General features: G+C 37.2%; 2 protein-coding genes across 4 annotated transcripts in view; one reads left to right on the forward strand and one right to left on the reverse strand.

Annotated features, from left to right (window-relative positions):
• Positions 1 to 95: 95 nt before the first annotated feature.
• tcerg1b (transcription elongation regulator 1b (CA150)) lies at positions 96 to 21876 on the forward strand. The gene is given in 21 exon segments (XM_048165169.1): positions 96 to 157; positions 3977 to 4083; positions 4086 to 4192; positions 4312 to 4458; positions 6370 to 6643; positions 6985 to 7236; positions 9171 to 9371; positions 9518 to 9618; positions 9709 to 9797; positions 10346 to 10506; positions 10636 to 10711; positions 11839 to 11974; positions 16162 to 16251; positions 16333 to 16451; positions 17468 to 17618; positions 17728 to 17892; positions 18647 to 18829; positions 19666 to 19845; positions 20759 to 20842; positions 20928 to 21028; positions 21272 to 21876. Coding segments are annotated over 21 exon segments (2973 nt in total). The 5' UTR covers positions 96 to 110; the 3' UTR covers positions 21474 to 21876.
• A 57-nt stretch (positions 21877 to 21933) lies between these two features.
• Positions 21934 to 26142, reverse strand: part of ppp2r2bb (protein phosphatase 2, regulatory subunit B, beta b) — a 99784-nt gene continuing 95575 nt past the window's right edge. For all 3 annotated transcript variants that reach the window (XM_048165170.1, XM_048165171.1, XM_048165172.1), the window contains exons 7-9: positions 24014 to 24183; positions 23767 to 23858; positions 21934 to 23497 (exon numbers count right to left, since the gene is read on the reverse strand). In XM_048165170.1, coding sequence (XP_048021127.1) covers positions 23218 to 23497; positions 23767 to 23858; positions 24014 to 24183 — 542 coding nt within the window. In that variant the 3' untranslated portion in view covers positions 21934 to 23217. The remainder of the gene's footprint in view (positions 23498 to 23766; positions 23859 to 24013; positions 24184 to 26142) is intronic.

Here is a 26142-nt window from a genome sequence, read left to right on the forward strand (position 1 = left end):
AAGGGTTTCATGACCAGTACATCCAGCCAATAACGTAAAGGAAAGTGTGAGGAAGTGCTTCACCAACAGGAAGTTTAGCTGAAGTGTGTGTTTGTTTAGTTTCTGGAGCGATGGCGGAGAACATAGATGGAGAGAGCGCTGGACTCGCGGAGAACAGGTCAGAAAACTACACTACAAGAGCCAGTATGATAACGCTAGATGTAGATTAATGCAGAAATCGATGCTTATTTATATCTTAGCTATGTAGCCAGTCTGTGTTATGGTGTGAGTGGTGGAAAACTCCGCCTGCGCAGTTTAGCACAGTTAGCATTTTTGCTAGCTCCGTAAACGTTCACCGTTTATTTATTTGCTTGAATAGTTCACACTTGAAAAGTCAAGCTAAGCAAAACTGTACCTTTCAGAACAACGTACTAATCAAAAACGTGAATATTTCCTGTTAGTAGGCCTAACTAATGGTTTGTTTGCAGCTGACGTGTTAGCTATGCCTGGCTTTGCTTGCTAACTTTAGCACACCGGCTTGTGTAGTTTTTCCTCATCATGACATATTTATTTTGTGTTTTTGAGTTCAATTATCGTTAATTTAAGTTTAAAATAGTTTAAATTAGCTCTGAATAGAGAAAACAGATGAGATTCGTTTTTTTTTAATGAAACTAAATAATTATAAACAGTCAGTTGTGTCTTAACGTGTCATGAAATCCCCTGTTGTGGCACTGGTTGTTCACACCTCAGATTTGAAAAAGATTCAAGAATTGGGCACGTAAATCTGTGGAAAAATGGCAGTGTAGAGCATGGGAAGATGGGTGAAAATAACCAATAAAACACAGATTATACACACTAATTATACAATTATATTAAAAAAATATAACCCTATGACAACAAACTCCCTAGAAATGTTGTTAGGGACTACTAACAACTATCATGAACAAATCAAATACATTTAATTAAATCATTCTTACAAATCAGCATTAACACTTTGCAGAGATATTGGTCTATATGAAAAATGAGGAACATTTAAAAAATCTAATATTTTCATTACTATAGTCTCTGAACAAAATGACACTTCAGTTTAAAGGGTTAGTTCACCCAAAAATGAAAATTCTGTCAATTATTACTCACCCTCGTGTCGTTCTACACCCATAAGACCTTCATTCATCTTCAGAACACAAATTAAGATATTTTTGATGAAACCCGATGGCTCAGTGAAGCCACCGAACCTCTCAAGATCCATAAAGGTACTAAAAACATATTTAAATCAGTTCATGCGAGTTCAGTGGTTCTATCTTAATATTATAAAGCGACAAGAATACTTTTTGTGCAACAAAAAAACAAAATAATGACTTTTCAACAATATCTATATGGGCCGATTTCAAAACACTGCTTCATGAATCTTTTGTTTTAAATCAGAGATTCGGATCTCCTATCAAACGGCTAAACTGCTGAAATCACGTGACTTTGGTCATCCAATTCACTGATTCGATTCGTAAAGCTCTGGAGCAGTGTTTTGAAATCGGCCCAGATAGATATTGTTAAAGTCATTATTTTGTTTTGTTGTTGCACAAAAAGTATTCTTGTCACTTTATAATATTAATATTGAACCACTGAACTCACATGAACTGATTTGAATATGTTTTTAGTACCTTTATGGATCTTGAGAGGTGCAGTAACATTGCTGGCAATAAAGGCCTCACTGAGCCATTGGATTTCATCAACAATATCTTAATTTGTGTTCGGAAGATGAACAAAGGTCTTACGGCTGTAGAACGACATGAGGGTGAGTAATAAATGACATTATTTTCATTTTTGGGTGAACTAACCCTTTAACACTGAAAGAATAAAGGCATATAGTTACTTTTTTGCCCATTCTTTGAATTTTCAGCTTACCGTGCATCAGAATAATCATTCATCGTGTCACTGCGTTCATGATCAGACATACCGCTGTGTCCTTATTTGCATATTTCACTTGAAGAAGACATGATGAAATATGCGTGCATATGCGGTGCCGGTTCATGTTTGGAGCACTATAGTATAGGGGTAGGAGATATGGCCAAAAATGATCACTGTATAATTTTTCATATCGGTCAATAATCGATAATTATCGATAAAATCTTTATTTCTTTAGGCAAATTTGCTCCTTAGAGAGCCAGACAGATCCAGACATTTAGGCTAATTGTGATTTTATCATTAGAACATGACAAACACTTGCCAAACAAGTAAACACTCTACAAATTAGTATTAAATATTTGTTTTTGTCAACCATTCTGTTGCATCTTAAACTTCTTACTGAGCATATAATACGCCGGCTGTAACGTTTAGTAAAATATAGAGTCTGCTGAACGTGCTTCACGAGACGTCATCATTCTGTACTCATGTGCTCGAGTTCAAGGCAGTACGGCAGTCCTAACAGTCAATCTTATCACCAGCAGCCAAAAGCCAATTTGGTTCACTTCAAGAATGAATACAGTGGCATCTTTATTTAAAGTTTGGTGTTTGAAAAAACAGCACAACGAGAAAGGGAAATGGTGATCTATATTACTATATTTCTCAGTATAAAGCATAGACTTTATTTGTGCTGTGTTTGGGACAAATATAATGTCATTTAATGGAAAACTATGTGAGGTAGCTATACGTTTAGCCAACCTTGACTAAAAATAGATTTTACACACTTTTATTTATTTATTTATTTTTAATTATTTAAATGTATTATTATTTTTTTAATTTTAGATACACATTTTTAAAAATCCTGGGGAAGTGTAAGAAAACAACAAATTAATAAAAATATATAATCATAATCTATGACCTTTTTTTTTTTTTTTAAATAAAGTTTATAAAATCTAAACATTTAGAAGGTAAAAAATAAGTGAACGTATGTGTATAGTGGTAAATATGGTAAAATGTCAATAAAAACAAATTACTATTTGTATTCTTAAAATACATTCATGAAAAAACAATAGAAAAATACTATAAATATAAAAGACGTTTATTCATTGTGCAGCTTGTTAATGGAGCAGCAAGGTATGAAAGATATGACAGACCAAGATAGGTTATAACTCTTCAAATCAGTCACTTTTTACATATAAATTTGCAAATTTTTAAATAAAAAATAGTTCTAAGCACTTTAATTATTATCTGTCCTGACAGTGATTATTTTTTATTTCATGAATAAATAGGATAAGTTAATATAACAAACTGGGTTCAAGTACAAATTACCATATTGTTCTGATTATGACCGCCTCTTTTTCAGGATGTGTACCTTTTGGGAATAGTCTTTTTGAAGACCAAATCTTGTATTTTATAAAGAAAATGCTTTTATTTGAAAATAATTTTCATATTGCATAGTTTTCATATTTAAATATTTGTATTGAAACTATGGTAAATACTGGTGAAATGTACCAGCGATCACATTTAAAAGTAAACTCTTTTTGGCATACTATAAAAATAACCCATCTGGATTTTATAACAATAAGGCTATCCGTCTCGTAGTGAAAACCGTGTAGCCTATCAAAATTTCATTAACAGTAGAAGTGAAATCTTAATGTTTTGAAATCTGGGTACCGTCTTACGTTTTACCATAACTGTAAACCAAACCAAACCAAACCATTACGTTTAACCATACCGTTACCATAACTTTGGACTATTTCACAGTAGAATAATTAATATGATGAAGAAATCCAGCTCTCTGTGTCTATCAAGCATGTTTGTTTACACAGAAAGCCCCAAAAGACAGTACTGAATTCACATCTCTTTCATGATTTATTTTTAATAAATCGGAATATCAAGCACATCCCTTTGTATATTTTACATTACAGACATTAATGTAATGTATATTAAAATACCATGCCATTAGCATTTGACCAGGGGCAGATCTAGGAAATTATTACTGGATGCTAGACAATTTTGTTGTTCAGCTTTTAGTGTACTAAGTGGTGGTTTTGCATACCAATAATATTGGTAATTACTGTCATTTATTTCTTCTCAGTATGGTGTTACGTTTTCGTAGCCCTGCTCCACCACCTAGCGCAGTGTTACGAGGACCTCCTCCGTTACTACGACCCCCACCTCCGCCCTTCGGCATGATGAGAGGACCCCGCCACCCCCTAGACCCCCTTTCGGTAGACCACCGTTTGACACCAGTATGCCACCCATACCTCCACCTGGAGCTTTGCCCCCACCCATTGGACCCCCACACCTGCAGGTAGGAATGAATGCAAAAATACGATAGTGTGTGCATATGTGTACTTAATGTTACTTTCAATCTCTGATAGACTCCAATCTCTCTCAGTCTCTAATAGTTTAAGATTGTCTTTTTCACAGAGGCCACCGTTCATGCCCCCACCCATGGGAAACATGCCTCCTCCTCCCGGAATGATCTTTCCGCCTGGAATGCCTCCATCACCAGGAGCGACTTCAAGTTTGACTAGTGATGAAATCTGGGTAGAGAACACCACGCCAGAAGGAAAGGTAGATACAGAGTACCCATAGCTGTATTTTCATTGCATTTGTAATTTTTAAATATAATATTTTACATAATTTAAAAAAAATTTAATGTAATATTTTATTTAATATTGGGTAGAAAAAGAACAAAAGAGTATGAAGTCATATTATTTGGCTTAATTAGTTGAGCAAATAATGTTTTCATGCTTAATTATGCCTCTTAAAATGTATTGTACAAGCTTCTATTACTGTTCTGTTCTTGTATTCCATCTACAGCGCACATTTAGAGCCGCTCCAGTGCAGTGGCACAGTAGTCACATGACATTTTCCTGTGATAATGTAGGGAACCACTTGTTATACATAAATCATGTAACAGTTCATGTTTTTACTTGGGCTGCTATTTAGTTTTAATCCAACAGATTCGTGTGTGCTGAGTAAGCAATCAGAAATCAAGTTTCTGTCTGTCTCTGTCTTTCTCTCTCTATCTCTCTCTCCCCTTACCATCAAGTAATGTCAATATGTGGATCATTTTACTTTCTTTGCTATTGAAATGACTGATGGAACTACAAAAAAAGGCATGTGTGCTCGACACGCTCGAGTGTCTATGCCGCTGCGCGCTCAATCAACTTAACGTGCCTAACGTATCTGCTCGCACACAGCAGCTATACAGGCATAAGATAGATTGAGTTTTTTTTTTATTCTTAAGAAATTGTTAATTATAATTTATTTAAAGTGATATATATATAATATAATATAATATAATATAATATAATAAATATATATATATATATATATATAAAATACATACACCCATACACACACATACACCGCCCTCCAAAAGTGTTTTTTTTTTTTTTTAACACCCTGGCAAAGTGTGGTTTTGGACAATATCAGCATAAATCCTTATCATTTTTTGGTGCAAATACATTAAAGTAACTTGACGTTATCATTGAAGACCGCAATAATTTCATTTTGATTGCATAATAATGGCAATATATACATGTCAAAGTCAGACATGCTGTGATGCCTGGTTAATGGTTTAAACTTGGCCCAGGTTTGTAAAAGATTTTTGGGTCAGCACACCTTAATAGCTTCAACAATTGATTGCCAGTTAAGTTTAGAATACAATGAACCAATTAGAACCCAGTTTAGGTCAGATAGCTGCTAATGGTGGATATTTTGATGAATCGAAAATTTAAGTTTTTTCTATGTATAAACTGTTTATGTAATAAAATATGTTTTTGTTGTTTGTGTTGTCCCTTATCAGTGCAAAATTCTCACAAATTAAAAAGGATTCATGCCAATATTGTCTAAAAATATATGAAAAATCTGACTGCACACTCAACTTGATATTTTTCATATATATTTGGACTTATCCTTCTTGACTGGCACCTCAGACGGAGTGCGTTTGTTTCTTTTATAATATTGTCCAAAACACCACTTTTCTAGGGCGTTTCCTAGAAAAGGAAGGCTGTGTATATATATATATATATATATATATATATATATATGACATGTTTCATCTGTCACATTGTATTATTACATCTAGAACTAAGAAATAATGCAAAATATCAAAGTATTTAGAAACATTTTTACACACACATAATGGTATTCAGAACAGGAATGAAAACAATAAGTATAAAACAAAAAAAAGTTTTAAAGCCAAACTATAAAAAAACAAACAAAAAAAACTGTCATTCGGCACAAATCCAAACGCGTGCGCTTTGTGCATGTTTTGCTTGCTTTACTTTAGTTATATAAGTTGCAGCACATCTCAGATGATAAAAAAGCAACTTGTATTTCAGAAAAATATGGTATATTGTTTTTTTTTTCTCCAACCTTTTCATAGCACTTGCTATAAGTGCTAGTCAACTAGTCAACCATCCTAGCACAGTAGCGTCCTAGGACTTTTAAAACCTTTCTGCTATGCTCTTCCAGGTATATTACTATAATGCCCGGACACGGGAGTCTGCCTGGACCAAACCAGAGGGAGTAAAGATCATCCAGCAGTCAGAGCTCAATCCTCTAATGACAGCTCAGTCTGGAGGAGCTGCAGCTGCTCCTAACAGCGCTGCCTCTACTGCAGCTAGCAGCGCTGCTACGATTGTGACCGAAACAGTTTCCACCCAGAGCCTATCCCCTTCCCACACCCTCAGCTCCAGCCCCGACCCCAGCACCAGTCCGGCCCCCACTGCCTCCCAAGCCTCCACCAGTGAGTATTGCACCCAGAGGATGAGGTATGGATCATACCCAACTGTTCCCAACTGGGGGTTTGTGAGGGAACTGCAGGGGGTTTTAATTAGTTGTTCCAAACCTGTATACATTTCTTGTTCCGCTGAACACAAAGGAAGATATTTTAAAGAATGTTAACAACCAAACAGATCTGGGGCACCATTCACTTCCATAGTAACTGTCAAAAAAAAAGTTTGACAACCCCTGATTTAAAAGATTAGTAATACTCATGGCCAATATGATCAATCTATAATGTTATAGATGTTCTTGATATCTTCAATCTCATATCCATTCTTTCCCTTTGCTTTGTTGTTCTTGTAGCGTCTGTTGTTTCTGAGATGCCTCCAGTGGCCTCTACCCCTCCTGCTAGTGTAGGTGTGACCCCTGTTGCTGTGGTCAGTGTTCCTACAGTAACTGCTACAGTCACTGCAGTGCAGACGATGCCGCTGTTGCATCAGAGTCTCCCTCCTGGCCTGCCCGTGGGCCAGCCGGGTGCTGCGATCCCAGCATTCCCCCCGGTCATGGTGCCACCGTTCAGAGTGCCTCTCCCTGGCATGCACATCCCTCTGCCTGGTACGTAGAAATGAATTTCATCTTGAAAGTCGAATTGCCTACTTTGTATAGTCAAACAAGCCAGAAAATGTAGAGGTGAGAGATAACCATTTCAAAAAGGCTAAAATGTGTGCAATATACCCTCCTATAAGTGTATATAGTGTTGTATTTGGTGCTTATTGGTATTTGAATTACTGTAGACTAGGGATGTGACGGTGACAATCGATCATGTAAACGATGATTGAAATGTGAATTTCATACTGTAAAATAACATTTTGGTTGATAAGAAAGTGCGAAATGAATCCAAAATACTGCTGAAATATTAGTGACACTTTTTAAAGCACAGTCGGAGTTACACTTTCGGTCAAGCTCACGTTTGCATTCGCAAACCTTTTGCAGATGAAGTTGTAATAGCTACATCTGATTAATCTAATGCAGGATGCATTGGGTTGGGATATCAACATTTATTAAGATACTGCATATCAGTGTTTAGTTTCATGCTCAAATGCAATGCCCAATATTGACTGAGTTATTTGAGACGGCCATATTGCTTTTAGATGTTTCTTTTAAAAAAAAATAATAAAAATAAAAATACTGATGTTATAATAATGCAGCAGTGCTTTTTCGTCATATTTGTTCAATGGCAATTCTCTCTCGTTAAGCGCGTAACTTAAAGTTCCCTGGCATTTGCATCCTTTTGTGCCGATACAAGTTGTAATGTTACATCTATATTATGTATTTGAGTTATATGATGAATATCATAGGATGTGTCATAGAACGGGCTTCAGTTTATTGGCATAAAGTCACTCTTCACCTCAGGCGGCTATTCCTTTTAGATGCTTCCTTATTAAAAACATTGCTGCATCATAATCTAACACTGTTCTAATCACATTTTCATAGACCGGTTTTCATGTCATATTTTTATTTTTAACATTCATTTTCCTAACAGTCTTCAGATGTTTTCATTATCTCCATGACGGCCATGTACTCGATTAACCGTTTTTCAAACCTATCGATGATCGAAATTGCCAAACATGCCCATCCCTAGTGCAGACTGGAATAGCAACTAAACTCTACTAGTGGACTTGAATAACTCAGTAACCAGTAGATGGCGCCCTCTTCTTATGTAGTGATGTGGACAGGCTGCATACACTTGCACACAACAAATATCGGGACATTTTAAAAATGTAATTTCCACACTTTAAAAAATGCTGGGTTAAATATGGACAAACCTAAGGATTGGGTTGTTTTCACCCAGCCATTTTTTTTCAACCAATTTTGGATTTATTTTTTTAGCCAGCAATATAGTAATATCGTAAAAGGCATGTTTTGAAACTTGACCAGACCAGAGACTTATATTAGACCCTTTAACCCAACCTGCTGGGTTTGTTCATATTTAACCCAACTTGGGTTGTTTTTAACCCAGCATTTTTAGAGTGCAAGCATGGAGAAGTCATGGAGATTTATAATCTTAATTAATATTCTGTTTTAAAATATAATGGTCAGCAGAGTTTTCAGTGGCCAATCCAGATATATATAAAAAAAAAAAGTCAGCACACATGGCTCACATGGCTATATATATATATATATATATATATATATATGTATATGTGTGTGTGTGTGTGTGTGTGTTAATTAATGATGTAATTTTACTATTATAAAATAATAGATTAAAACATTAGCACGTTGCCTTCAGATATTTTAAATGAAGGAAATATTACTTTGAAAAGTTGGTAATAAAAGAAATGCCACAAAGAAACACGTCATTTTATAACTTCAAGGATTCTTATCAGTGTATACATGGAAATCCATCCCAGAAATCTCAATAAAAATAGTTTTAAAAATATCTATCCATCAATCATGAATCACTGGAAATTCAAAAGAGATAGGAACGCTGTAATGTTTTCTTGAGATTTGACTGTTTGATCTTCTGAATGCAATTTTTTTTTTTTAAGGTGTGCTGCCAGGGATGGCCCCTCCTCTTGTACCCATGATGCATCCCCAGCTAGCTCTCACTGCAGCTCCTTCACCTCTGGCAGGGGCTCTTCCACTTCGTGAATGGTCTGAATACAAAACGGCTGATGGGAAGATCTACTATTACAACAATCGCACTCTGGAGTCCACCTGGGAAAAACCTGCTGAGCTAAAAGAGAGAGGTAAGCGAGACCTCAGGTCTGTTTTTTTTTTTTTTTGTGTGAACTGTACTTACACTTGACTATTAACATTTGTCAGTTCAATGTGTCAGGTTTAGCACAGCGAGTCAATGTTATTTTCAGAAACATTACTTTATTTGTCTGAGCAGATAAGGACAGTGACAAGGCTAAACATGGCCATAACCATGATGATTCAGATTTAAAGGATATAGACATGGAAGCCAAAGCTGACTTTGGCAGTTCTAAAGAGGTAAGTGTGAAGTTTGCAAGTGATATAGACTTGTTTAAAGCAAGTTTTGAGGATTAAGGAAACATTATTGATAATGTTTTGATGTTGTAGTTACCCAGGGAAGAAGAGATGACAGAGGAGGAAAAAGCAGCACAGAAGGCCAAACCTGTAGCCACAAACCCAATTCCCGGTACTCCCTGGTGAGCCTTTTCTTCTCCTCTGTCTCTTCAGTGATTTTAAAAATGGTACTTTAAAGGATTAGTTCGCTTCAGAATTAAAATTACCTGATAATTTACTTACCCCCATGTCATCCAAGATGTTTATGCCTTTCTTTTCTCAGTCGAGAAGAAATTATGATTTTTGAGGAAAACATTCCAGGATTGTTTTTCCATATAGTGGACTTCAACAGGGTTCAACGAGTTAAATGTCAGTTTCAGTGCAGCTTTAAAAAGCTCTACTTGATCCCAGCCATAGAATAAGTGTCTTGTCTAGTGAAACAATCTGTCATTTATATATATATATATATACTTTTTAACCACAAATGCTCGTCTTGCACTAAAAATCCTGGAATGTTTTCCTCAAAAACCTTAATTTCTTTTAGACTGAAGAAAGAAAGACATAAACATCTTGGATGACACGGGGATGAGTAAATTAAATTATCAGGAAATTTTAATTCTGAAGTGAACTAATCCTTGAAAGACTTTAATGTGAAGTTACAGTGAAAATGATACATATTTGTGTTTTTTAGGTGTGTGGTCTGGACTGGAGATGAGCGTGTGTTTTACTACAACCCCACCACACGACTGTCCATGTGGGACCGACCTGAGGAGCTGGTGGGCCGAGCTGATGTGGACAAATACATTCAAGAGCCCCCCCACAAAAGGGGCCTAGATGACAACAAGAAAATAGGTGAAACCCTGTGTGACGCTGTGATTTGCACTGCATACATTTTCAGCTTGCTTGTAAACTTTGATTCTTGGTCCAGTACATTAACACAGCAAAAAATGACAAAAAAAATTGTTTTATTTCTCACTGCAGGTTTCAACAAAGAAGAGATTGAAACAGCCATAGAGGACACACTGGACGATGAGCCTTCTAAGGCTAAGAAGAGGAAGTAAGTACCGTCGGCACTCGGCAGGAACCATAAGGGGCCGAACGCTCACCCCTGCAGAACACCTAACTTTTGTATTATAAAGAAGAAACTAGAAGCATCACAAAAACTTGATTTCTAATCATATGAAGAGAAAAGGAAATGGGGCTGCTTCCGTTTAAGCCCTGAGCAAAAACATGTTGAATGGACTATTTTATGTCACAGTTAAAAAAAGTTCGGCGTTTTTCTTTCTTTTTTTTTCTTTTGTTTTTTTCTTTTTTTGTGCACCCAATGCTGACTTGTCTTAGCAGTGGTAATCTTTAGTTTGGGTCTGTGAAAAGTGGTGACTCCATAACATTTACCAAATCAAATCAGTCACTGTTTCCCATCAGTGCCCTTCACGCCTGCCTCCCCCTGACCCCAAACAGTGGTCCTGTTGCACTGGGGACTATTTTTCAGAGAACGCTTCTAAGCTCTGGCGATGCCAACGTGGGCCTCCAAGGTAACCCACCTTGTTTGACCTCTCTCTAGCCTCCATTAGGCAAACCCCAGTGAACCAATCACAACTTCAAGCCCTTCAGTGATGTGTATTCATGTAACAAAGGTTTTGGGATTTGTTTTCAAGAACCGAAATCAAAAATACCAATATATTTGTACTTGACAATGTATTCTACCTTTCAAAACGCAAAATAACTCGATGCGAGGATTGCAAGGATAATGCAGTCCTTAGACTTTAAACACACACTCTCAAATTCAAATAAATTAGTTTGGTAGGACTATCAAAGTTAACCTTTTAACACATTCTGTTAATTAAGCATGGTTTAATAAATATACACTGTTAGTTTGTTTTAGCATTAACTTTTATTAAATTTGATGAGTCACAACAGTTTAATTCTGTTTTGAGCAATTCCTAGAAGTATATTGTTTTCTTTCCTTAAAAGGAACCAATGTGTTAACTACAAAAACTTTAGATGAGATTTAAATATTTTAATAGATTTCAGTTCAATCAGGGTCAATTCTCTCTTTTTTTAAAAAAAGAAATTGCAATTTTTTTTTAATGAAAAATTAAAGAATAAAATTTTTTTACAAGCAAAACCTGTAACAAAATTCTGAAATGTTCTTCCTTACACTCGTCCTCTTCTCTCTGACAGGAAGGACGATGTGAAGGAGGCTGACGCAGAGAAAGACGCGGCCATGGAGGCCGAACTGAAGGCCGCTCGTGATCGGGCCCTGGTGCCCCTGGAGGCCCGCATGAACCAGTTCAGGGACATGCTGCTGGAGAGAGGGGTAAAACACTTCAATCCAACGCAATACTCTAACCAGCTCTGTAATGTTAGACACATAAATCTGAATGGAAGCCCATCAAGGTACAATCTTAAGTTCATTCTTGTTACTATTATTCTTGAATATTATGTAATATAGAGTCTTAAATTCCTCTCTGCTCATTCTGTCACTCCCGTTTTCTTACCTGTTATTTCTGAATTGCTCTGAGGTCGTGTTAGATGCTTTGTGTTTGACTGTAGGGATGGGCGGTATGACCAAAATTGTATATCACGGTGATTATATCATAACTATTCATCATAAGAGTTATTCTGGAAATTCAATGAAAGAATGGTTTATATATTTAAAGGGTTAGTTCACTCAAAAATGAAAATTCTGTCATTAATTACTCACCCTCATGTTGTTCCACACCCGTAAGACCTTTGTTCGTCTTTGGAACGCAAATTAAGATATTTTTGAAAAAATCCGATGGTTCAGTGAGGCCTGCATTGCCTGCAAGACAATTAACACTTTCAATGCCCAGAAAACTATTAAAGACATATTTAAAACGGTTCATGTGACTAGTTCAACCTTAATGTTATGAAGTGACGAGAATACTTTTTGTCCGCTAAAAAAGCTTTACACACATTTAGATTCTGTTTCGAATCAGTGGTTCGGAGCGTGTATCAAACTGCCAATGTCACATGGTTTCAGTGAACGAGGCTTCGTAATGTCATAAGTGTTTCGAAATTTCAATGGTTCACCACTAGGGGGTGTGACTTTGGCAGTTTAATACGCGCTCTGAACCACTGATTCGAAACAAAAGATTCGTAAAGCTTCAAAGCTTCATGAAGCAGTGTTTTGAAATCACCCATCACTAGATATTGTTGAATAAAAAGTTATTTTGTGTTTTTGGCCCCCAAAAAGTATTCTCGTCACTTCATAATATTAAGTTTGAACCACTGTAGTCACATGAACTGTTTTAAATACGCCATTAGTAGCTTTCTGGGCATTGAAAGTGTTAATTGTCTTGGTGGCAATGCAGGCCTCACTGAGCCATCAGATTTTATCAAAAATATCTTAATTTGTGTTCCAAAGATGAACGAAGGTCTTACGGATGTGGAACAACATGAGGGTGAGTAATTAATGACAATTTTCATTTTTGGGTGAACAAACCCTTTAACAACCATTGCCAAGTCTGATTCGGTCCATATATGCTCATTCATGATTTCCTAAATTTGTCCACTAATTAGGTCCAGTTGACGCTTGTGCATAGTTTTTGCTTTGTCAATAGAGGAGAGCCTTCAGTATGCTTATTAAACTACTTTGTACAGGGAGAATGTACAGGGCAGATATAAAAATGGTGACTTGGTAATGTTTGGTAATGGTAATGTTTCAGATGGAAAAAATCAGATGATTTCCTATTGATTCTTTTAGAAAGTGTAGGTATAGCAATATGGCAATGCTATACTTAAAAAATGCTACAAGCTAATATAAAAAAAAAAAACATTTGACAAATTATCTTGGATCTTAATGCATTAATAAAATAAATGATTATTCATAATAAATGGAATAATAAATGGAATCTGTGCAAAACACAGTGTTGGATTTGATTGGATTTGAAGTAACACATAGAACAGTAACACATTCCAAATATGATTGACTGAGGCATAACTAAACGGTTGAAAAATTATGCTTCTCAAGCGAACATCAGTTGAAATATCAAATGCGCTAAACTGCTTGACATTCCTAAACAACTGATAGCTGCAGTGAAAAATGTAATTTGCTTCCATTATAATCAAACACAGTCGTATACACCGATCAGGCATAACATTATGAGCACTGACAGTTGAAGTGAATAACACTGATCATCTCTTCATCACAGCACCTGCTAGTGGGTGGGATATATTAGGCAGCAAGTGAACATTTTGTCCTCAAAGTCCTCAAAGCACAAGGATTTGAGCAAGTTTGACAAGGGACAAACTGTGATGGCTAGAAGACTGGATGAGAGCATCTCCAAAACTGCAGCTCTTGTGGGGTGTTCCTGGTCTGCAGTGGTCAGTATCTATCAAAAGTGCTCCAAGGAAGGAACAGTGGTGAACCGGCGACAGGGTCCTGGGCGGCCAAGGCTCATTGATGCACGTGGGGAGTGAAGGCTGGCCCGTGTGGTCCGATCCAACAGACGAGCTACTGGAGCTCAAATTGCTCAAGAAGTTAATGCTGGTTCTGATAGAAAGGTGTCAGAATATACAATGCATCACAGTTTGTTGCGTATGGAGCTGCAGACCTGTCAGGGTGCCCATGCTGACCCCTGTCCACCGCTGAGCAATGTTCTGCTGGGAAACCTTGGGTCCTGCCATCCATGTGGATGTACTTTGACACCTACCTAAGCATTGTTGCAGACCATGTACACCCTTTCATAGAAACGGTATTCCCTGGTGGCTGTGGTCTCTTTCAGCAAGATAATGTGTCCTGCCACAAAGCAAAAATGGTTCAGGAATGGTTTGAGGAGCACAACAACGAGTTTGAGGTGTTGACTTGGCCTCCAGATTCCTCTGATCTCAATCCAATTGAGCATCTGTGGGATGTGCTGAACAAACAAGTCCGATTTATGTAGGCTCCACCTCAGAAGTTAAAGGATCTGCTGCTAACATCTTGGTCCAGATACCACAGCACACTTTCAGGGGTCTAGAGGAGTCCATGCCTCGACGGGTCAGGGCTGTTTTAGCAGCAAAAGGGGGACCAACACAATATTAGGAAGGTGGTCATAATGTTATACTAGATATGGTCTGGTCTTTTTTTTTTAATAATGCTGTGGATATACTGCAGTATAAATGCTATAGCAGGATTTATTCATGACTACTGTTACATATAATATGTAAGGAATAATGTATGGCTGGATGTACATTATTCCGCTCGCCACATGGGTAAATAACTGGACAAAAATATTGATTTGGGTTGAATTTTTGAACTCCCTTATATTAAACCTGTAATAAACTCAAAGCTTCTGTGAAGAAAATCTGTTCATATCAAGCGAGCCAAGATGTTCAAACAAGATGATTATTTAAGAGATAATGTACACGTACCTCAAATTATAAGGCTGTTCACCAAATACATAATTACTAAAAACAAAATCTTGATATGAGTTGATACGGTTTTAAAATTGTATCAACTCATGTATATTATATTATAATCCGTTAAGTATATTGGCAACAAGACAAACACTACATCGATATTACAGTACTATTAGTACTGAAGTCCTCCAGATTTGTTTTCAGTTGAATCGATTAGTGAGCCTCAAGATGACACCAGTAGAGTTAGAATCAAACAAGATTTGAAATAAGTGCCAGAATCAAATACGTGGATGAGCTTTGTTATACAGCATTGCTAATAATGATGAATCGAGTGTAATAAGTGGTCATACCGCCCAGTCCTACTTTACAGTAGTGTTCGTGCCCTCTCTTGTCACTTTTATCTGTCAGATTAATTTAAAAAACTTTGGTCCTACATTGTTCCTTGAAATGCCAATGAATTACTATTACGGTTGCCACAGGAGAATATAATATTGCAATGAGTAACAGATAATTTTGTACTTTGTGTTGATAGATTTTATTTATTCACAAAAGAATATATTTGAAAGCTATTCATTTTATGTAACAAATGTTAAAAAGAGGTGCTCTACCAACAGAAGAGGAGGTGCAACCAAAAAATCGAAATGCATATGAACTGAAAAAAGGTGCAACACTCATTCTTACAGCGCTATAACTTTATTCATTAAAAAAAAAAATGACGTTTCGGCCGTTCAAGGCCTTCATCAGATAACAAGAGTAACAATCTCACACACAGCTTTGTGCACTCTGATCATCAACAACAGGTGTGCAGCTCCACTAATTGTAATCTTGTCATATTTTTTTTAATTAATAAAGTTAGAGCGCTGAAAGAGTGAGTGTTGTACCTTTTTTCATTTCAGAAGCTATTCATTTTAACATCTATCATATGTGTTTTGCAGTAGTGTAATCGTCGTTGACTGTAATTCGCTGTAATTGTGTATCATTGTAATTTTGTATGTTGTTAAAGGAATGTTGTGGGTTCAACACAAGTGAAGTTTGTATGTATGTCACATATGCTGATTAACTTGAATGAAGTGTTGTTTTTAAATTTTTGGATGATCTGTTCGTTGGTAAGCCATCTTTTTGCCCTCTTCATACCTGCAGGTTTCAGCTTTTTCCACTTGGGACAAAGAGCTGCACAAGATTGTGTTTGACCCTCGATATTTGCTGCTCAACCCCAAAGAGAGGAAACAGGTGAGAGCGACTGGTGTTTGCCGGTTTGCTGAATGAGCAGAAGTGGGCAGCTTTGTGAATTTGTCTCCATTCACTGTGCAGGTGTTTGATCAGTATGTGAAGACTCGTGCTGAAGAAGAGAGGAAGGAGAAGAAGAATAAACTCATGCAGGCTAAAGATGACTTCCGAAAGATGATGGAAGATGCCAGATTTCACATTAGGTCTGTTTTATTTAGGCCTTTTATTTAGGCCTCTATATTTTGAGTGTTCAGCACCAAGTAAAGGTCTGGTTTAACCAGCTGAACTGTATCTTAATACTGGGCTGTCAGTAACAATTATTTTAGTAATCGAGTAATTGGTCGATTATTTTGACGATTAATCGAGTAATTGTATTTTTTTGTGGTAATGATAATAGTATTCAGATGTATTAAAATGCATATAACAATGAGGCAATAATATTTGGTTCCAATAAAGTATCAAAAGCAAGTAATCATATGGTTTTATAGAACACTATTAAAATACATAATATGAACAATCATCTTATGTACATTATGTATTATAACAAATGCCTGCAGAGGGCGCCAACGGCCTGATGTTAGACTTTACAGCAGATCAATCCTTGTTTAATATTGGCCAAATGTCATTTAATTTAAATGTTTGGCCACTTCTTTATGATAGAAATGCTACAGCCACTGTAATAAATTTCTTAAACAAAAATATTTGGACATCAAAGCATGCCAACTCAGAGCGAGGGTTTAAACTTTTATTTTAAAATCGCGAAGAACAGTTCACATATTTAGAAAGATATTGATGTATTGTCGTGTGTTGGCATAGGTTTATAAATGATTTGCATTACAAATCTGATGAAATGGCGTGCATTGTGTTCCCAGATGAACGTTATAAGCAACCCAAACTCACTGCAAATGCAGAGATGGAGTTTGAGACGCTCCACGCATGTAAATGATGACAGTTCAAGAGTTGCTCTGAGACACATGTAACCTACTCGCGTGTAAATAATCAAAGCGCATATATATATTGAACCCGCAGGGCATTTATGTATTTATTTAATTAACTCGCTGCCTTTGTTAATTAACAATAGCACCATGCTGTAGTATGATTTTTAAATGGTTTTAATACATCATGCAGCCTTAGAAAATTGAATCAAGGAATTAGCCCTAGATTAGATTGACTAAAATGTATTAAATGGCCACATGTTAATTTCCCTTTCACTTTTTAGGACCACATTCAGTGAGTTTGCAGCAAAACACTCTAAGGATCCTCGTTTCAAGGCCATTGAGAAGATGAAGGACAGAGAAACCATGTTCACAGAGTTCATGATAGCCTTGAGAAAGAAGGACAAAGAAGACTCCAAAAACAAAGTAGAAAAGGTCTGTCAGCGGCCTCCCACAACCACCCTGAAATGACTAGGACGTCAAAAGTGAAATTAACTATATTCTGTTAAGCTGTAACAACTGAAGTCAAGTTCTCTTTCTGCAGGTTAAACAGGATTTCTTCGATTTGCTGTCAGACCACCATGTGGATGTCTCTCAGCGCTGGAGCAAAGTGAAGGACAAGCTGGAGACGGACCAGCGCTACAAAGCTGTGGAGAGCTCAGCTGCTAGAGAAGAACTGTACAAACAGTATGTGGAGAAGCAGGCGAAGGTTAGAAGGAGGGTCTTATTGTGTATGATTCATCAGGACAAGGGGAAACAACATTTATACTGACATAACCAAGGCAAATTGGGCGTGGAAAATATTGACCAATAATATCATAGCACAGGGGTTCACACCTCTGCCCTGCAGAGGGTTGTCCAAAGTACTGATTTTGATATGAAGTCGTTACTGAAATGTTAAAAATGTGACACTACCAGCATTTCCCGTTCTGTCGAGCGGATTTTTAAACACCTCTAAATGGCCATTGTGTTCACGCTCTCAACAGATATGTCTGTGATACGTCTCTAATATATCCGCTGATGGATGCCTGCTTTCTAATGCATCTAAGCGCTCGGTGAAGAGCGTCAACAATGTCTATTTACAACATGTTTTTGAAGCGTTGATCATTGTAGCCAATCACAGACATATCTGTTGAGCACGTGAATACAACGACCAATCGGAGGCGTTTAAGAATCCGCTCAAAATGCTAGGGGGAGATGCTGGTATCGTCACATTTTTTTAAAATTTCGGTACTTTTGACAATCCTATTTAGCTCCAACCTTGATCAAACTTACCTTTCTGTAACTTTCTAGTAATCCTGAAGTTCCTGATTAGCTTGTTTGTGTGTGTTTGATTAGGGTTAGAGCAAAACTCTGCAGAAAAGTTGAGAACCAACCCCTGTCATAGCATAGTGTTTGCATCACACCATACATACTGCTGAAATTGTGATACTAAAATGTATGAGTGTCTTTGTGTTGTGTAGAACGTGGATGCGGAGAAAGAGAAGGAGTTGGAACGACAGGCTCGCATCGAGGCCAGTCTGAGGGAGAGAGAGCGGGAAGTGCAGAGAGCTCGATCTGAACAGACCAAAGAGATCGACAGAGAGAGAGAGCAGCACAAACGAGAGGAGGCCGTCCAGCACTTCAAAGCTCTCATGTCTGATATGGTCAGTGCTGGCTCACTCTTAAAGGATTAGTCCACTTTCAAATAAAATTTTCCTGATAATTTACTCGCCCCCATGTCATCCAAGATGTTCATGTCCTTCTTTCTTCAGTCGAAAAGAAATTAAGGTTTTTGATGAAAACATTCCAGGATTTTTCTCCTTATTGTGGACTTCAGTGGAGCCCAAACGGTTGAAGGTCAAAATTACAGTTTCAGTGCAGCTTCAAAGGGCTTTAAACGATACCAGACGAGGAATAAGGGTCTTATCTAGCAAAACGATTGGTCATTTAAAAAAAAATTTCAATGTATATGCTTTATATAAACAAATGATGTCCTTCCAAGTGCATCCGCCAAAACCACACTTTCGTATTCTTCAAAAAGTTTACGCTGTATGGTGCCGTGTTCGTTCCATAAGTAGAATGGGGAAGGCGTAGGACATACAGCGTAAACTTTTTGAAGAATACGAAAGCGCTGTTTTGGGCGGAAGCACTTGGAAGGCGATCGTTTGTTTATATAAAGCATATACATTGACATTTTTTTTTTTTAATGGTTTTTTTTTTTTTTGATGGTTTTTAAAGCTCTTTGAAGCTGCACCATTGAAGTCCACTATAAGGAGAATAATTCTGGAATGTTTTCATCAAAACCTTCATTTCTTTTCGACTGAAGAAAGAAAGACATGGACATCTTGGATGACATGGGGGTGAGTAAATTATCAGGAAAATTTAATATGAAAGTGAACTAATCCTTTAAGAACTGTATTTGTATAATTGTATATTGTATTTAATATACATTTTCCTAATTTTTCTTTTTCTTTTTTTTATCTCGTGTGTTCACATATAGGTAAGGTCAACGGATGCTTCCTGGTCTGAAACGAGGCGCAACCTGCGTAAAGACCACCGGTGGGAGTCATCATCTCTGCTGGAGCGACATGAGAAGGAGAAACTGTTTGAAGAACATGTGGAAGCTCTTACCAAGAGGAAGAAAGAACATTTCAGGCAGCTGTTGGATGAGACCTCTATGGTGAGACACTGGTTGCAATAATAACAATAATATTATTTATATGTGTATGTAATAATAATAACACCAATATTCTGTTATTGTTGCTATATGCGTTATATAATAATAATAATAATAATAATAATAATAATATAAAATGTATGTTACTAGATAAGCATATAGTAACAATAATATAAATGTATTATTATATACTTATGTACGTAATAATACATAATTCTATTATTATTATTATTATTATTATTATTATTATTATTATATACTTCATATTTATATAATCATAGTATAAATATACTTATACTTATATGCTTGTGTAATAACACTATCAATATATTTTATTATATACTTACATACTTACAAATATAATTAACTTATAATATGTAGTTATTTAATAACTAATTATATATAAAATTCTTATTGTAATTATATGCTTATAACAACAACATATTGATGTAATTATATATATATATATATATATATATATATATATATATATATATATATATATATATATATATATATATATATATATATATATATATATAACTAATATATACACAATATTTTTTTATGATGTGTTATAATTGTTCATAAATTGTTATTGAGAAGAGAATACTAGAGTAATGTTCACTACATGTACATCTTACCATAATTATCTGGATAAAAGGGTCTGCTAAATGAATAAATGTAAATAAATGTACCTGTGTTTTGAAAATTTTCTAACAACAAAAGAAGTTGTCAAATATTTTTAATAGATGGTTTGTATCTGTACAAAAAAGGACAAGGGATTGATGTTTTATCCTATTTAATGAATGTCAAATTTCAGTTATTAAATATCAAATGGATTATTAGAACCTTAAATATGTATCTTTTGGGTTGTACATGTGTTCATACTGCTTATGTAACTATTTAATCATAGATCACCTTGACCACCACATGGAAAGAGGTGAAGAAGATCATCAAAGATGACCCACGCTGCATCAAGTTCTCCAGCAGTGATAGAGTGAGTTGAATTGTTTGGTTGTCTTATTGAATTTTTTGCCTTGGCATCACCTTTTTGAAACTTTCTTTTTTTTCTCACCTTCTAGAAGAAACAACGGGAATTTGAAGATTACATAAAGGACAAATACATCACAGCCAAAGCTGACTTCCGAACTCTCCTGAAAGAAACAAAATTCATCACGTATAGGTATGCACATTACTTTCATTTCCAAAAATGTGTTCTTCTGTCATCATTTACCCATTCTCATGTCTGTATAACTCACCTGCTTTTGTGAAACGCAGAAACATCTTATTGGTTTGGGAAGACATGAGAGTGAATGACAGAATTTTTATTGGTTAACAGTTGTAATGTAACTAGCCCCATAACATTAATCATCATTTAGATCTTAACTTGTCACTTCTAAAGCTTTTGAGCTCGTATTCTCTGCAGATCACGGAAGCTGATCCAGGAGTCAGACCAGCACCTGAAGGATGTCGAGAAAGTCCTTCAGAATGATAAACGTTACCTGGTCTTAGACTGCGTCCCAGAAGAGCGCCGCAAACTCATCATGTTCTATATCGAGGACCTGGACCGTCGGGGTCCCCCACCTCCCCCAACTGCCTCTGAACCCAGCCGCCGCTCCACGAAGTGAAGCCGTAGTGGACTTCAAAGGACTGAGCATGAGCCAGCCTTGCTTTCATCACAGCACAGTGTTAAAGACATCATGTATTTTTGAAATGTTGGTGTTACCTTCTCAAACTGTGCAAGCTGACGCCCTGTACGGCCACTAGTTGTAGGCTAGCACAAGGCAAATTGTCAATCAATGAACTTGACTCGTCAGGCAGGGAATGCATTTGTACATGTCACACTGCAGCCTCTTGTGAGCATCGATTGTAGCAGGCTAATATGACTGGTCAGTGCAGACAGTGTGTGAAATAAGTCGTGTACCCTTGAGTACATGTGTATGTGAAAAGTTTCTTAGTGGTTTGATTTGGGCTTGTTGCTATATTTCTGTGTTGACTGGAAATAAATGCAACCTTTTTTTTTGTTTTTTAGCAGCTGTGTTTTCATCTTGTCATTTTCTCATGCATGAAATCAAAGAATACAAAATGTTCCTCTTGATTTTTATTACAGTTTTCCCTTTTTCTTTATAAAATTAGAACAAAAGCAGAACATTAGTACATTTGCTACATTGTTTTACACCATTCGTTTGTTGCATCAGTCAACCCTAAAGTTGGGGTTTGATGATGCATGCACCTTCATGAAGTAAATTGAGAAATGAAAATAAGCTGAAAAGTTGGATACCTCAGCACTCAGCCACAACAACATATTCAATTATCAAAGCCACCTGCATCCTCTGTCCTGCCAAGAGGCAAATCAGATGTAGGTTGAATACTAAATCATTTCCTCACTATCTTAAAGGGATAGTTCACCCAAAATTTAAAATTGTCATTTACTCACCCTCAGGTTTTTTCAAACTTGTATGAGTTCTTTCTTCTGCACAGAAAAGATATTTTAAAGAATGTTGGTAGCCAGACAGTTGACGGTAGCCATTGAATTAGATATTTTTTTCCCTACTATGGAAGTCAATGGCTACCGTTAAAATATCTTTTGTGTTCAACAGAAGAAACTCGTACAGGTTTGGCACAACTTAAGGGCAAGTAAATGATGACAGGATTTTCATTTTTGGGTGAACTATCCCTTTAAAGCCCTTTCACGTGACTCGTCAACTTTCCCTACTGTACAGCATGGTGTCAAGCTAAAATGTTTCACAGAGATTTGACTTGGTGTTTAAGTTGAACTTTTGAAGCACATCCAATGATTACCATGTTTGAATGACATTATATGAGTGATGCCAGCAAGATACAAAAGGCTGAACTTTAGCTTAAACCTCAAACACATAACACATTCAAGTTCCCTTTGTTTCTTTGAAAGTAAACAGCGCAACATTTCTGCACATTTCCTCTTTCTTGCTACCTACCAACATCCTTCTATGATGGCATCTACAACATTTCTCGTAGTGGTCAGGGTGCTTGAGAGATGCTCCCAAACCCTGATATGAGTCATGTGAAAGGGCCGTCAGCTACTTTAAAAGTAAAAGGATCCTCTCTGTATTGCTGTGCATAACCAATAAACCTACAGAGAGGAAGAAGATTTGAAGTAATTATAAACAAAAGCAGTCCAACAGCCATTGTCATTGTCCGTGGTTTGCAGTGCACCTTCAAGTTTTGTTTTGTTAGATTCAGTGCAGTATCAAATCTGCTGTAAAGGCAAAGCTCATCTAGATGTTCCTCACAAGTTCAATATGCTAGTGAGTCCAGCCTTTCCACTCCCAGGTCATCTAGAGAAATTGCGCCTTTTGTCGCTCTGATAACTGGAGACATCAGAGCTACATGCTAGTTGACCTTGTCCTGAAATATGTAGAGGTTGTTGGTGGCAGCCACAGCAATGATGTTCTCGTGGGGGTGCCATGCAGTGTGTAGGATCTTCTTACTGAAGTCCAGACTGTCTACACTGATTTCGTCTTTCCGACGCTTGCCGCCAACACAAACTTTGCGTGGTTTGAGGATGGCTCTGGGTTTGCTGTTCTCCCGCGAGGCCTCGAGAGTCACATCACGCTTGGTGTTCCGATCGAACATACGGAAGAAATTGTTGTAAGACCCTGTCATTAAGACACTAATGGGAAAGAAAAAACAACAATTATTAGTTCTTATTACCTGATGTCAGCGCCATACGGTCCAAAATCAATTTGGAAAATCTGGTGTGACGGGTGTCCAAACCTGCTCCTGGAAGGCCACCTTCCATTAGAGTTTTGCTCCAACCCTAATTAAACATCTGAACCACTAATCAAGGTTTTCAGGATTACTTGAATGTTCCATGCTAGAGCTAAGCTTTGGAAAGTGGACATCCAGGAGAAGGACTGGACACATCTGCTTTTGACAAACCTGTCAGTTCCATTCCAGACACATTCAAACTTGTCGAAGATGCAGTCATTTTCATACAGTGAGCATAGCTTACTCCTAAGGTAGTCATGAACCTGTCAGAGACAGAACCGAAAGCACAGATGATCAATACCTTTTGAAGTATTTGACCGAAAATGACAATAAAACTTATGGCATCATCATAAACCCATAATAACTGTAGTCATGGGTCATGGATCATGGGTCATGGTCTAATCTGCAGAGCCAGTACCTGGTAGGTTTCCAAAGGCTTGCTCTCCATGTTGACGTCCCACACCTTCACTGTGAGATAGTCACGAGTCATCAAGTAGCGTCCACTGTGGCTGAATTTCACGTCTGAGATAGAGGAGATGATCTCTGAGAAGAAGGAGCGATTACTGGGGTCTTCTGGTTCCTCAAATACTGATAGGGAGAAACAAGAGGATACAGGTAAATATTTCAGGAGCAGAGTTGGGGCCTTGATCTTGTGGTCTTAGGCTCGCCACACACTAAGATTTTAAGCCCAATTTTGGACCTGATTTGCAACCCCCAGTGATCTGGGGGTATGGCCTAATTCAAGGCTTCTAGCAACCAACTTTCTTGTCCAATTGTGTGGTGTCATTTGGATTATTTTACCGCTCCCAATCGAACCGATGCCCGCACGATCCCAAATCTTGATCAGGCTGCCTCTGACATGATACCAGCGAAAGCCAATGAGAGCGAGCAAGCTTCACTAACCAGATGTTGCGTGCTTGAATAGCTGAAACTTGGCAGCCACAAACATGCCACGAAAAGTGGAGTATTGAGAAAGATCACCCATAGTCTTTTAACCTCTTTTGTTGAAAAGTCGTTTTTTGTTTTTTTGGCTCAAAAAAGTTATCTCGTAGCTTTACAATATTAAGATTAAACCACTGAACTCACATGAACTGTTTTAAATATGTTTTGAGTACCTTTCTGGATCTTGAAAAGTTCAATGGCCTCACTGAGCCATCGGTCTTCATCAAAAATAGCTTGTGTTCCGAAGATGAACGAAGGCCTTACGGGTGTAGAAGGTGACTAATAAATGATATCATTTTCATTTTTGGGTGAACTAACCCTTTAAGTCACGTTTGATCTCATGAGTTTCTGTGAGATCTTGTCTCACTGTGAAAATGTTTACAATCAACAGGTGTATGTGATCTCACGGTCCGGACAATTCTTCTAGTGCGTGCATTCAGTGGATTAGAATGCTAAAAATCAGTTGAAACTGCCCTTATGTCTGTGGTTTCAGTTTTAAAATCAGTTAAGATTTGAAAATCATCTAGTGTGTGGCCAGCCATAGTCTTGAGACCTCTCATGTCCTTTTGTCCTCATGTCTGGATCACATTACTTGGTGCCTGGGTCTGGATCTTGGTGTAGGTTTAGGGCAGGGCTGCCAAACTCAGTTCTTACAGAGTTTAGCTCCAACATACATACCTGTAGTTTTCAAACAAGCCTGAAGGAATTGATTAGGACTTGATCAGGTGCATTTAATTAAGGTTGAACCTGTGGCTCTCCTTTGACACCCCTGGGTTAGGGTCTAAGATAAGACTGCAGTCATTTACAGTGTCTTAAAGGTTATAATTACCTCAACCACAGGCCAGCATAACATTTTAACTGATTTTAACAGATAATTTGCATGAATCCCATGGCTCCAAATGGTCGCCTAGCTAGTGTCCTATGCTGTTTGAAATCGCCCCCTATACCCTCATTCACTATTCCCTACATTACTTCACTAATATAGTCCACATGAAGGAGTGAATGAAAATGAGCGAGTGAATTCAGACACTGGAAGGGCTGCCACTTTTGTTTATTTTTTGTATGCTGTTTAATAATCATTTGAAACTTAAACTTGCAGCTCCAGTAGTAAGATGAAAAGATGTATCTTGAACTCTGTCATGAAAACTATGTATAAACCTTAACTGAACAACTTAATAATCACTTAAAAATGAATTTATAACTGTATGATATTACGCTGTAGCCACATTGGACCAGCGGTTTGGAAAATGGATGGATGATTTAGCTGCGGGCGCCATCTTCTGGCAAGATGTGGGAATTCATTCGGCACGTGACTCTCAAAGTGCGTTATGGGTATTTTCTAGCCGTTGAGCGTACATCAGTTATACACTCATTGAGGTACATTGTGGGACTCAATATGGTTTCGGACACTCATAGAAATGTCTGTCCCATTTTCGGACACAACCCTAGTGTTTGAAAATGACATCTGCTATCCAATCCTGCTCCTTGAAGGCCTCCTAATCAAACACACCTGTATCAACTCATCAGCTCGTTAATAGAGACTCTGAAATGGTTGTGCCAGACAAGTGAGACATCCAAAAGGTTTGGTCGTGACCCAAACTCTGG

This window comes from Megalobrama amblycephala, linkage group LG18 (genome assembly GCF_018812025.1).
Source record: "Megalobrama amblycephala isolate DHTTF-2021 linkage group LG18, ASM1881202v1, whole genome shotgun sequence".
Classification (NCBI taxonomy): Eukaryota; Metazoa; Chordata; class Actinopteri; order Cypriniformes; family Xenocyprididae; genus Megalobrama; species Megalobrama amblycephala.